Source organism: Hyaloscypha bicolor (genome assembly GCF_002865645.1).
Source record: "Hyaloscypha bicolor E unplaced genomic scaffold K444scaffold_87, whole genome shotgun sequence".
Lineage (NCBI taxonomy): Eukaryota > Fungi > Ascomycota > Leotiomycetes > Helotiales > Hyaloscyphaceae > Hyaloscypha > Hyaloscypha bicolor.
This window is the reverse complement of record NW_020194589.1, coordinates 751616-765257: the sequence shown is the minus strand read 5'-3', so window position 1 is coordinate 765257 and position 13642 is coordinate 751616. Positions and strand designations below refer to the sequence as shown.

Below are 13642 nucleotides of genomic sequence, written 5' to 3'. Positions count from 1 at the left end.
ATAGCCAAAGTTAACTGTAATACAAGTAGCAGGAGGCATAGTAGTCCTAACGAGGACTAATGAGACGACAGAACTGACATAGCAACAGCCCTAACTGACTAGATGTGGGAGGCTCACCGCAAAAGGCAGGTCTCTGCAACCCAACCCAACCGTTCTGCAGTAGAGATGATGCGGCGTCGATTTGGAGGCAGCAGCACTTGTAGAACATCTACAATCCCCATAATTGTTCCTCTATACCGCACTTCCCGCTCTTTGTATCCGTTATTTTCGGCGAAGATTATTCGTAGATCCGTTCGACTTGAGAGTTAAGTCGTTCTCGGCGCTTCACTCATCTTACATGCATCTGAATCAGCAAGAGGAGAAAAAGAAAATTGGCTTCGGATAGAGAAGGGGGATCGAAGAGTCATCAACTTAATAGGCAGACTACCTACCAGTAGATAGATAATTCGTGGCCTTGCAAGATGGATATAAAGACCGCAACGGTTGACATGATCTAGTGAAGTCTCAGAGCCCCTATTCTCGAACATGTTCTCGCGCTGGCCTCCTTTGAAGTAAAAGCTCACCGTAACGTAGGCAGCGGAAGAGGGTGAGTGTCCTAACACGGGGATGGCACTGATGAGACGGTAGCCTTGGCAGAAAGACTGCAGGTTGATCAGAGCCAAATTGTGAAGCCGATAATGGAGATAGCAAGTTGCCTCCAGAAAGGTTGGAGGGCTGCTGCCAGGTCGGGAGAGGGGGGTTCGCTGCGGAGGTAGTTTAGGAGGTGAAGGAGGCAGTTGAAGAGGTGGAGAAGCGAAGCAGCAGGCGGAGAGTGTAACTTAGTACGACTTGTGGTAGCCGACGATGCAATTTCATCCAAAAAAATTTGGGTACCCCTTGGGAGCGTTTGAAGCTTACCTTGGAACCATTTCCCTCTCAGCTAATCCTCGGAACGTGTTTGCGTCCTGTCGCTTCTCCTCGCTCGCGAAGACAACTCCTCAAAAGAGATGGACAAGTTGCATGGGAGAGAGAGCAGCTTGCCGAGAGTCCGCAGAGCGGCAGAGTCGTAAGCAGGGGCCGCCAATACGTATACACTAACGTGCTGAATAAGCAAGCCGTGAAGATCAGCGAACCGTGAACGCCAAATTACACCAAAATTGTGATGGATCGACTAGTCACGTGCCCGCTCGTTCAGGGGCTCAGGGGTTCTTAGCTTACGGCCTAGCGTCGCAGGTTATATTACCTCTCCTTCGCCGTCCTCTCCTTTCTTCTTCTCTATCTTTTTTGTTTCCTTCGTAGCAGGCCTATAGGGTACTGCTCTAGTTAGTCTAATTGAAAGCCTTAGGGCCTCTTCTTAGCATATGAGCCCCTGTGTCGTTACATTAACGAGCAAGCTAAGTTAAGTAATACCCAAGTATATGTATTCATTAAACAATTTTTACCACAAATTCTGTAGAGCCAATTTCGTCCACTGTCATCCTCGCAACCCCTACCCTTTTGTGATCAACACCACTTCCGCTCGGATCAGTGGGAGTCACAAGCAAAACATAGAAGTCCTTCGAATCTGTGGCCTTTTCCGTTTTTTCCCACCCAATAATGACGCATTTTAATTTCTCGAAGGTATCCACCTCTTCCCCACCATCGTATGTTGACCGAGAATTGTCGTCTGGCTTAGCGTTGTACGCCGGAACCTCGAAGTCCGTAGCGGTCTGAGCCGCAGATCGTGATCCTAGCGGTGTTTTGATGTCTCTATTCCACTCCATCCAATCGAATGGGGCATCCATGTACCTGATTGGACCCATGACCGCCATCCAGGACCAAGAGGGAACTCTCTTATCATCTTCGTAGCTGATCTCGTGTAATGATTTGGTTTTCACCATGTCTCTCTGCCAAAGAAGGCTTCGATGAAGGTATTCCCCGTCCAGGATGCCATGCCACGCTGGCACGTTGTAGACCTTCGCCATCCTGTTTTCAAGACCACGCAAAGCTACAGATCTATCGTCTTCATGATTTGCCGAGAAATCGAGTCCCGAGTACTTCGAATAAATGTACTGGAAGAATTCAATCCGCATCCCCTTGTAATATTTCGCGGCGGACTCGGGGAAATGTGGGTCGGACAAAAAGGATGACTTCCGGCTGACGGGGTGTTACTAACCTTCAATGGCTATCATCCGACCGTAGGGATATTCTTAACTCACTTGAAAAGCTTGGTCATGGTCTCGCAGCGGATACCTTTACCACACTCCCAATAGACTTGCTTTTCTGTGAAATGAAGCGTACGCCTCGAGAGTGCCCTTTCCTGGAATACCCAGCCGCGCGTGCTGAGGTAGCTTTCCTCTACGTCGCGGGCGAAATCATTGATGGCGTCGCAGATATAAAAGGCCGACTTGTGGGGCTCAGGACTAGGGCCGGCCCCGCTGTTGAAGGCATAAGATTTTCTGACATTGAGGCGTGACTTGAGAAATCCAGAACTTGTCCCCCTTGCAGAGCTGGCGGAAATTGTACAGTACGCGCCGCCGTAATAGTCCTCCATGAATTCTTTTTCTGTGCCAAAATCTCCGTCTTTTCCCTGCTGTATGATGCAGAGAGAGTCAATCCAGAGGTATCGGACTCCTAGACTTCTTGTCACTGTCACCGCGTCTTGAAAGTTCTGTGGCAGTTGCTTAAAGTCGATGAATTTCTTGAATTCCTTGATGTTTTCTGATGTCGTGCGGAACCACTTGCTTTCATCTGGGCCCCAAGGGTGCGACAAGGCAACATAGCAGCTAGACTTGCGATCCTTCGGGTAGCAGTCGAGCTTGATAGTGCTTAATGAAGTATCGCCTACGTCCAGGAGTCTCGTCGGTGCTCGCTGGGGGACGTCAACCTGGAAGCAGCTGCGACTATGGTTCTTGTCGCAATCTTCGGCCCAGTGCTTGAAAAGCCGGGCTTGAGTTCGGCTTCCAGCCTTTGGCAAGATAGGAAATCCTCTCTGAATGTATGAGGGGGCGTTATTGCATCCTAGCGACGAGGTTAAGTTAGGTTGGTATAATCGGAATTAGGTTTGGAGCAGAAAAGCTTGCCTGGGCCAATGACGATAGAAAGTATTGGCGATGCTGTTGAGGACGGTGCTAAAGATGATCCGATTCGCAAAAGTTGGGTGAATTCAAGACCGCTTTTGTTAGATTTCCCAACGTCGCTGTTCATGTGGGACGACAAAACTTGGCAGAGATCACACTGGGGAGTTGACTTTGCCTGGTCAAGAGTGATAGAAAACTCACTAGAAAAGATCCCTGAAGTTGGATTCGAGCAGTGGTTGCACAATCTTGTGTTCTGTTTTTCTAATGCTTGAAAATCCTGGTCTAGGGTTTTTGAGGTGATGTTTCTGAAAAAGTCTCGTGCGAAGATATTGTCGTTACAGATTTCCCACGTATCTGATAGCTGATACGGTGAAATTAGTACCATCCTCAAGAAAGCCCTGACTCGAAACTCCGAGGGTGTTAAACAGGATGACATACAGGCTGTGACTAAGATATCAGCCATTCTGTGCAAATTTTACTTTACAGTATACCATAATGTAGAATATTGACTTACAAGCTAAGTAGACAAGTCACACTACATGTCAGTGCTAGCCTAGCAGGTCTTTACATCATTCTACGCGAACTCACAATCTGACATAGATTGTCAACGCCCTCCCATTACATCGCTCTTAAGCAAGGTGGGAAGTATGTTTACTTACTGCCTGTGATGGGTCAGTACCGCATTACGGGTCACGCTAAACTGAGGCAGGCGGTATTAGATCTATGTACTTACATACTGGACCACCGAAATAAAGGCGTGGTTAGTTTTATATAAGTCCCAATGCGATTTTTTGTCATTCTGGAGAACTCACAGGCTGTGAGCAGCTAATTGTTAGCGAAGATTTTGTACTGGATTAACTAGGTAGGAGCTGGAAGGTGGCCCTAAGGCGGAGTGAGGACGTCAGGAAACAGTGGACTTGTCGCGACTCAAAATAGGAAAAGAAAAAAGCCAATAAGACTACTTTTCCCGTAAGAGCGGAAAAGCTTTGCTGGCAATGTCGGCCAGACGACGATGAAACGTGAAGGCAGCTTACATTCTGAGAAGCATGGCAACATTAGAGTCAGTGTATCGCATTTGGATGGAATGTGTACCTGAATATCGGCAATTTGTAGTTGTGGTCGGGCCCCTGAACGCGGTGAGGTGCGGCCTGGGTGTACCTGAAGTTGTGAAGCGATGTCCTCGTGATCCAGTACGTCCCAGGTGACATTGAATTTTTCGGTTTCCTTCCTGTAGAAGTAATCTAGAGAACTATTCGAGCAAATTCTATGGAGTTCTTTCTTCAAATCCGTAATATTGGCCCTTGATGTGGTTCTCATCCGGATTGTCGCTCGCTGGACCAATACCCTCGGAATGGAGGGGCTGATGCTGCCTTGCCGTCCATCAACATTGGAGTTCATCATCTGAAGTCCCGGGTCATCTGATTCAGGGTCCTCAACGAGAAGCGCCTTGCACACGTAGTTGAAAAGCTCCTTTAGAGCTGGACTGACACACATCTCCAAATCGCTGAGGCAGATCTTCTCAAGATGCTCTTTCCAGGCGTTGACATTGGGCCGAAGGGAGCTGCTTTCATAAATGTGAAAAAATGGTTGGGTGGGGTTATCAAAGGAACTCTCAAATTCTGTCAATCCCTTTGGCCCAAAGAGAAGCCAGATGATGAGTTCGAACAGAATACAACCCATGGACCAAATGTCGTACGAGCGCGACCTTTTGCCTGATGTGCTAGTCTGAATCTCAGGAGGTTGGTAACGTATCGTGCCGGCGAGTGTCGTCGTCGCAATGGGCCTAAGAACCGTAGGAAGCGAGTGAATCTTAGCTAATCCCATATCGGCAATCTGGAGGAGTCCAAAGGACCCCGACTTCCGCGATCTGACAATGTTTTCGGGCTTCAAGTCTCCATGACGGCAGTTCTTATTCTTCTTGGGGTTGAAGTGATGGAGCGCTTCGAGCCCCTCTGCAAGGCCCTTCATCTGCTCCAAAGCCCATCGGATGATGTCAATATTTCGCGACCAACTGTGATTCTGCCAGAATTCTCGAAGGTTGCCGCCGTCAACCCACTGAAACATCATGTAGCGTTTTCCTGCTCGTTCAAACCCAGCAATGAAGCTGACAAGGTGTGGATGCTGCAGTTGCCGAGCCAGTTCCAGAGCGTCGATTTCTACCTCGTAGGCCTTGTCGGTAACAAGGTCTTCTTCCAGCTCCTTGACAGCAATTTCGTGCTTCTATGAAGTGTCAGAACAGAGTATCTCTATCCGGCAGAACGATAACGTGCCTCGTCTAAACACTCTATGTGATCTTTGTGTATGCGAGCTTGGTACAGAGTACTGAAACCGCCAGAACCTTTCTTGTCGAACTTGAGAAAAGGCAGCGGACACTTGCTATGAAGTTGCTCCATTATTGACTGTCTGGCGAATACAGGAGCAAGGAAGAGCCACTGCGCGTCAGTGAATAGTACTCGCTCCTGTACAGTCCAGCTTTGAAACCATTCCAGAGCCGCATCGTCTGCCAGAAGATTGTATGACGTGACTCGTGTACCTTCTACCACGATCGGGAGATGATTGTCCATGAACTTGTGCTTTGGTAGATTTGACACCTTCTTGACGAGATTAGAACGGACAAGAATTGCAAAGACTTTCCTGGCAGATTTCTTGACGAAATCGACGAGAGTTGAGTTTTGATCCTTTATGAGCTTTTTGAAAAACCCTGTTTGCTTCTGTATTTCTTGCTTAGCCTCGTCGCCAGCCCAGAGTTTCTCAAAGATGTCGTGCGGGAGAAAGGGCTTCCCGTCCGGGAGGCCGCTAGCCAGCCCTTCATTTATATGAGTAAAGAGCCCATCAGTACCCATTGTTGATTTGGGAACTCCGATGCGGAAATTGGTAGGCAAGAACATGATTGTAGGGGCAATAAGTTTCGCGATTTATGACGAGGCTGTTAGGCAATCCGCACGGGGAGAGGTTGGGCATGAGCCATTTTCATACCCAACGCACAGATAGATACCTACTCTAGGTACATGTTGGGGGCGGCCAACTAAAATATAGACCACCCCCAACACGTTAGTCATCCGCAGTTCTTGCAGTTAGCACCCAGAAACTGGCATATGATGTTGAACCGAAGGACGCTTCATTGGCTTTAGCTAGGGTCTGTCTATCTGCAAGTTGGTGGTGTGGCACCCAACCGGGTGATACCACACTACATTTTTGAGTAGTGCCGGTAAGAAGGTCAGATGCAGTTTGCTCGCGATTCTTAGTGATCAAAATCGAGACAGGGGGCGGTGCGGATAGATAAAGAAGAATGTAGGCCAGCAAATCACAGTCGGGAGCAAGGCGGACCACATGGTGGATGAGACAAATACGTCAGGTAACGGGTTGCGTCAAACTTGGCCAGGCTCTTCACCTGCATACGAGGCTTCTCCCAGTGTTTGGAATACAATTGGGCATATGCTGCAGCTTCCACTGTGGGAGAAGGCAAATGTTGGATATAAACATGCTCGCGGCCTTCTCCACACACTGCGCTGACATTTCCGCCAACAGTGCACAGCAGAAAAGTTTGCCGTGAATGGCCACGGTCGTTAGGCATCAATACCTCACTTCTCAGCCTCCTTGTCTTGCTATTGGGACTTTGTGTCGCCTGTGTTATGCGGAAGTCGGTAGGCCAAACGTTGCCATGCATGCGCTATCTGCCGGATGATTAGTAACTCGAATGCGTCTCTAGTATCTGTACACTATCTTCTCGTACTATGGCTGCGAGGGGTGCGCAACTTAGTCTTTAGATGAATGATACTCCGCTAGGGTTCCTTTGCTGCAGGGCGATGCCTATCTTATTTTTCATGAAACATAAGGAGAAGAGTGAAAAAATACACTCGAAATATCAAAGGTCTTCCCATTCTCCTGCTTACCAATGAGGTGGTGAGTGGTGGCCCTACCCAGCGACTTCTGATCTACCTGGTCGCGTCCCCTCGATGCGCAGCCAGGAGCGCCGACTTAAAAAAAAAAGAATAGGCAGAACTAATTCCCTCTCCAATCCAAAAACCCCCCAAAAAACCCCCAAAAAATTCCTCTACCGCAGCACAATCCTTATATGTTATTGTAACAAAGGCACCCATACATTTAAGCCGCAGCAAAAGCATTCGTCTCGCAGGTCACTCCATCAGGCCCACCCCTACTGATATGGCAGATTCGAAGCTCGAAAATGGCCAGATCCCTGCTTCTAATCGACAAAAATCAGAGGAGTGGGTGGATGAGAGTCAGCGTCGTTGAGTAAGTAGGACGCATTCTCTTCAGCATCCTGAACTATCTTCTTAAGCTTGTTGTATAATTCAGCAGCGTGACAGCGGCGTGATACTTCCACCAAAAGAAGATCGTTCTCGATAAGATCCAGGAAGTCTCCTAGCGCAGTACCATTTTGGCACCGTGAGTTGTTCCGTAGCTGATACATCATCTTGCGGACTGCTGGCTGGACATCGACAATTCCTTCGGTAGGGCGGTCATAGAAGCTGGCCTTCGGAGTTATCGGATCGCATCTAGATTCCTCCCTCCACTTCCGGAAGTTTTTGATTGCGTCGAGGTCGTACAAGAGCCAGATCGCAAATTCTAAGAAAATGCAACCAATTGACCACATGTCGTATCTACGCGCCCTGGCGGCGTCCTTGTCGAATTGAGCCTCAGGGGCTTCGTACGAGGGCGTAGTGGCATGAGTATTTGTCCCCATGGGTCTGGAAACCGTCCGGTCCACATGAACTTTAGACACGCCAACATCTGCGATGACCAAGACCCCTTCTCCACCAATGTCAAGATAGTCACCTTCCTTGAAGTAGAGAATATTTTCCGGTTTAAGGTCACCGTGGCGGCAATTAATACTGTGTAAAGCCTTCAAGGCGTCGACAAGACCAAGCAGCTGCTGGAAACACCATAAAAAGAGATCTGGTGCTCGCTCTGTGGAATCCTTGTGGGTCCAGAAATTCGAAAGGTTTCCACCGCTAGCCCATGGAAACAATATGGCGTAACAATAGCCGTCTCTGATTTGACAAGTGGCAATGTGCTTGATCAAGTGGCGGTGTTGGAGTCTTCGGATATCATTCAAATTCTTCTTCTCTAGGAGGAAGATATCCTTGTCCGTGATTTCTTTAATTGCAATGTCAAGTGAAGTCCCCTCTACCTTAAACGGATCCTTAGCATTCTTTAATGTGCTAGTTGAGGGTAGGGCCTCGCCTACCTTGAAACCTTTTTGATGGCCTGCAGGGATAATGCCCTTCCGGACTTTGCTGGAGAAACCGTCGATAGCTCTATGATTGGCATCGCAAATTGGCAAGGCACATTTACATTTGTCGCTAAGCTTAATGTCTTGACCAGTCGAGTCCAATACAGGAGCTAGGACCAACCACTGTTTGTCGATGAACAGTTTAACTGTCGCGTCTGTCCCCCAAGCACCAGGGGATTTGAATGTTGTGTTGTCGGAAGATTCCAGAAAGCCACTACCACCCTGACGGAGAGGAAGATGCCTATCGGTGAGACCTTCTCGAATCAAACGCTTTATCGCCCAGGGGTTACCAATAAGCACGAGAATAGCAAAGACCTTTTTTGCGTCTTGTGATACTTTCTGTGGGAGGCTAGGGTAGCGAAGCAGGGTCAGCTGCTTCTCCCAGCCATCTCCACACAGCTCCTTCTTAACTATATCACTTGTGATTTTTTCTTCCAAAATACCCAATGGCAAGAATTCTTTTCCGCTGAGAGGACATTTATACCTTTCCAGATATGACCAAAGTTGTTCATGTAGCGACATCGTAGTACTGGTGTGTGCCTGGGTGTATGGGGCCGTTATTGGAATAAATATTGTTCTAGATCGCGTTGTTCTGACCTTTAATGGGAGGGGGATAAGATGATCCCAATACCACCGTTTCTTGGGCAAACCGAAAATTACATGGCTAGGGTATGCTGTAGCAGAGCCGGGAATCGGGGGTCCTTAACTACGGTTTAAATCCCCCATCAGCAAGGCTCTCTGTGGAGCATTCAGATCCGTGGCGGGCTGTGCAGGAGCCTGGATGGTGTTCTGAATCATGCGGGGGGTTAGCTCCTTCACATATGATAGAACTATCTCATGACTAATAGGTAAGTGGTGGGAGTGGCCCCAACCAATCGCATTGGTGGAACATGTCGTCACCTGCATGTGGAATGGAGTTGTGTCACTGATAAGGTTGCCCCGTTTCCAATGAGGCAAGGTGTCGGACTAAAGCAGATACGGCAAAGTCCACGCCACATTTCGTTCGTGGAGACTGGAGTTTCCGGGTCTATCCGTAGCGCGTTCTCGCAGCCATTACAGGCCTAGCTGCGTTTCGACTATCGTGTTGCGCACTGGGGTGTAAAGGTGGGTTGAATTGGAGAGAGTGATACAGGCGCACCCTAAATACACAATGCTGCCTAAGGCAGCCATAACTTCCCCCTAATGTCTTTAAGCCTATAAATACTCCTCCGCTATGATAGTAAACATGCTCCCTAACTTCTGCTGCGTCGTCTTTAATTATATATACTATAGAGGAATTCTCTGTGACCTTTGTATAATGTAAAAGGGCAAGGCGATACAACCATAGAAATGGAGGGAGTGCAAAAAACTGGTGTTTTTGACTAGAGAGCTAAGAGAGGACTGCAAGAGAGTCGTGGGTTAAATACAGCTGCGCAGGGGCCACATCCGACCCCCTATATAGAAGTGCTCGTCCCTGAGCACTCTACAGCTAATACAGAGCCAGAAATAGAACCAAACCACGTACGCAACTAACTAGCCACTGTCGTACGTCTGCGAACCGCAGACAGAAGCCAGGATCTAAAATCACGTGACACGATCCAGGAGATCGCGTCAGCTGACTAGTCATTGCAGTGTCTTCTTTCCTCCTCTCCACCTAATCCAATCGCAACCACCGATCCAATCCAAGCCGTACACATCTCCAGAAAGCCTCCTCCTCTATAATCAATAGCTGTAGAGTCGATCTCTTGCGACAAGGCTTCGTCTGCTCCCTGCTATGGTTAGCTAGACTACTCTAGCCCATTCCAGCTTACCCGGCACTCCTCACAGGAATATCGGCTAGTAATCTCATCTTATAGTATTAATAGCGGTATAGATATACGTTCGTCTTGTATCGGCTTCGACAGGTGCTCTTGTCGTAAGAGGAGGGAGAGAGGGGTGCTATTTGCAAGGCAGTCGTAGAAGAGAAGTCGAAGGAAAAGGGGTGCCATCGTACGGCAGTCGTCGAGAGAGGGGGAGGAATGCCATCGTACGGCAGGAGAGTCGTAAAAGGGGGTATTGCTCGTATAATCGAGCTCTGGAATCAAGTATTCTGTTTTCGTTGCCTAGATTGACCATCTGAGCATTGAGGTAGATATTTGAAGGCGGCACACAGGCTCCAAACCCTGCCTGTGTCGTCGGGAACCCTCACTACTTTCCTCGGTTGAACGAGGCATTGTCGTCCTCCCGTGTCAACATGAGTCTGGGCTCTAAGGTGGAAAAGACATTATTACTCGTTAGTAGAAGCTACCCCGTTGCCTCTATCTGGCACTGGCCCCCAAATCCCATGAGAGCCGTCTTCGCTCCATCCAAGATAGCGCCACGGAGGATCATTCAAGCTACCAGTGGCGAGGCAGTGATAGCATCGTGAGCGTTAGCATGAAATCATTGCTACAATTTTAGCTCGGTGTGAGCAACCAAATGTTGTTTGAACTGCATAGTGGGTCTTTACATTTGTCATTATATTGGGCGACTAGGATGTTGATCTTCGCAGTCTCTGCCCCCTGTCTCTGCCCCTTGCTTCTGCCCCATGCTTCTATCCCTTGCCTCCTTATCTATTCATTCAGCCTCTGAATTAGTCCAGGTCTGTTTGTGTCAATCCACTACTTTCACTTGGATACGGCTTCGGAGATGTGATGAATTTGCCAAAAGAATAGATTAACATATCACATACTACCCTTAATCCATAAAGCGATAAGAACTATGAACTTCATATCGCTCTTGAATTCTTCATCAAGCTATCTATTAACAATTTGCCGCCTCTCTGCCTCTATTGGGTTTCTTTTACCGCTATACTTCATTATACCCGTAGTATATATAATGGATCGAACGCAAAACTTAGAGAGGGCAGCAGAGAAATTACTATCTTGTCGTAACGAAGACACAAGAGACATTAAGATCGAAAACTGCATTGGCTTCATACGGGTACCCCTTGGTCTAGCTGGCCCGCTAACCATCCACGGGGAGTCAAAGAGGACGGTATACGCTCCTTTGGCGACAGTCGAACTAACACTTGTTGCAAGTTGTTCTCGAGGCTGCAAAGCCTTCCAAGCAACTGGTAGCATCCAAGTTATAACCTTGAGCGAGGGCTTATCTCATACTCCTGTCTTTATCTTTCGAACCGTCAACGATACTCTCCAGTTCTATTACCGCGTACCGACGCTCAAGCATTTATTCGATGCAAGCAGTGACAAGACCAGTCGATATGCGCGTCTTATCGAAGTCACACCACACATTATTAGCAGGACCGTTCATATCAAATTTCGGTATACTTGCGGCGATGCAGCCGGACAGAACATGGTAACCATTGCCACATACCGTGCTTGCCAGGACTTCCTTGATTCTATTTCTAGCAAGGACTTGGGAATTGTCGACTTCCAGATCGAGGGTCAATTTTCATCCGATAAAAAGTTATCGTGGGGAAATGTCAAAGATCCTCGTGGCATCGAAGTCATGGCCTGGGGTACTCTCTCTAATCCTGTCTGCCGCGAGATTCTTGGGTGCAGTACAACCAGACTGCGCTCTGTCATCGCCAGGTTTGAAGACGAGGGAAGCCAAAAGCACCCCGTATAAGCGCCCAAGCTATGAGACTGTGCTTTCTACGAAGGGCAGCTTTATGCGCAAGTTCGTCTTGGGTATCACAAATGCAAGCAAGAAACTCTGTCAAACTTTACTTGAGGCAGAATAATCAGTCCCCTAAGATACACTGTTTCGTGACGATCTGTTCGACGAAACTTGCGAGGGCGTGCGAGCAAGAAACGAAGCTATGGTTGTTCGAGACATTTCCTCACTAATATGTCCGTCTGCCCAAGTACTAAAGATCTATGGTGCGACACATCTCAAGGCTCTAAATGAAAGTGTCAATGAAGGCTGGAATTACGCCGAACCCTTTTACGGTCCTCGCCCACAACCTGATTATTCGATAGGGTTCGGACGGTCTGCGTTTAAGGACGATCAACTCGAAAAGCTTAAGCCTTTCGTCGGCGAGGTTCCAGATACTTTTACGTCCCATTTCATAGCTACTTAGCAGATGTACTTCCCGTTCCTAACGTGCAAAGTAAAGTACGGCGCTATAGCCCTCGATGTCGCCGATCGACAGAATGCTCACAGCATGACACTCGCAGTAAGGGGTATTATCGAACTATTCAGGATAGTAAAGCGCAAAAAGGAACTCCATCGAGAGATCCTCGCTTTTTTAGTCTCGCACGATCACCGGACAGTACGAATATATGGTCATTACCCTGTGCTCGACGGAGAAAAGACAACCTTCTATTACTATGCGATCCATACGTTCGACTTCACGGCTCTAGATAGTAAGGAAAAGTGGACAGTATACAAATTCACCAAGAATATTTACGATATATAGATACTGACTCACCTGAAAAGAATCTATTCAGTTATTAATAACTTACTACTGGATTTTAAGGTCTCAAAGCAATCTAAGGCAGGGGAATCTGGACTTTCACAAGGTTTAGAGAGTCACTATCTGTCTAACTAAATAAGTCATAATGCTACGTCTCTAGACGAAGCTGACAGTCAATCAAGTCGTGTTGGTTCGCGAGACGTTACCCCTGATACTTCACTGTCTCAGAGGATCGACGGGAAAGCATTTAAAAAACTAAAGAAAAGGGCTCGACCTATAGAAGTACACCAGTCTCAAGACACTGTTTGAAGATTTGATATGCTTTCAAGGTGATTGGCTGTTTGGGAAAGAAGGTAAAATACATAGGCGAGGCGAGCTATAAAGTTTTGGGGAAATCTGTATGATACAATGAAGCTCTGGTTGAGAGGGGAGTGCGACTTGGGATACTGGCAGGGAGGGCTCTGCTGAAGAGGGCGCCTGCGCTTCTTGCGTGCTAGGCCACCGTGAGATGAGGACGGCTGCTTCCGCTTGGCAGGACGTGGTTCCTTCTCATCGTCCCCAGCCGAGTCGGAGCTGTTGAGCTCGTCGTCGCTGTCACGATCGCATCGGCTTCCTGCCTCGTTATAACGCGACTCTGGAGATAGGTCGAGGTTGGGAAGCGATTGCCGTCCGTTGGCCGGTCTTGGAATTCCACCAGCCTTTTCGGCCGTTACCACTGGTGCCACAACATTCATCTCTTGCTGCGGGCCCTCGTCTTCATCCTCACTATTGCCTTCGTCCTTCTCCTGCTCCACCTCCTGCTGCTTCCTCGCTCCATGTCGCTGCTGAAGTCTGGATCTCCATCACTTGAATCGTCATCATCGTCGCTGCTTGACGGTTCGACCTCCGATAAAGGAGCCTCAACGACTGCTCCACCAGTTCAACGACCGGCCCTTGTACGAGGTCGCTTTTTGAATTTTGTTGAACAGCGCA

At 48.2% G+C, this 13642-nt stretch overlaps 4 protein-coding genes across 4 annotated transcripts; 2 read left to right on the top strand and 2 right to left on the bottom strand.

The window, feature by feature from the left end:
- Positions 1 to 1406: 1406 nt before the first annotated feature.
- K444DRAFT_630355 (uncharacterized protein) lies at positions 1407 to 5926 on the bottom strand (the record flags this gene model as incomplete). Its single annotated transcript, XM_024883196.1, has 8 exons — positions 1407 to 2115; positions 2178 to 2979; positions 3240 to 3399; positions 3553 to 3555; positions 3698 to 3700; positions 3772 to 3837; positions 4131 to 5258; positions 5504 to 5926. 8 exons carry the CDS (start codon positions 5924 to 5926, stop codon positions 1407 to 1409), a joined length of 3294 nt encoding a protein of 1097 aa, XP_024735545.1.
- A 1316-nt stretch (positions 5927 to 7242) lies between these two features.
- On the bottom strand, positions 7243 to 8814 carry K444DRAFT_530408 (kinase-like protein; the record flags this gene model as incomplete). The annotated part of the gene is made up of 2 exons (XM_024874898.1): positions 7243 to 8190; positions 8248 to 8814. The coding sequence occupies 2 exons, from the start codon at positions 8812 to 8814 to the stop codon at positions 7243 to 7245; spliced, it is 1515 nt and encodes a 504-aa protein (XP_024735544.1).
- Positions 8815 to 11127: 2313 nt separating this feature from the next.
- On the top strand, positions 11128 to 11880 carry K444DRAFT_630353 (nad-binding domain of hmg-CoA reductase; the record flags this gene model as incomplete). Its single annotated transcript, XM_024883195.1, has 1 exon — positions 11128 to 11880. One exon carries the CDS (start codon positions 11128 to 11130, stop codon positions 11878 to 11880), a length of 753 nt encoding a protein of 250 aa, XP_024735543.1.
- A 457-nt stretch (positions 11881 to 12337) lies between these two features.
- K444DRAFT_643539 (uncharacterized protein) lies at positions 12338 to 12805 on the top strand (the record flags this gene model as incomplete). The annotated part of the gene is made up of 2 exons (XM_024884870.1): positions 12338 to 12637; positions 12674 to 12805. The coding sequence occupies 2 exons, from the start codon at positions 12338 to 12340 to the stop codon at positions 12803 to 12805; spliced, it is 432 nt and encodes a 143-aa protein (XP_024735542.1).
- Positions 12806 to 13642: the final 837 nt, after the last annotated feature.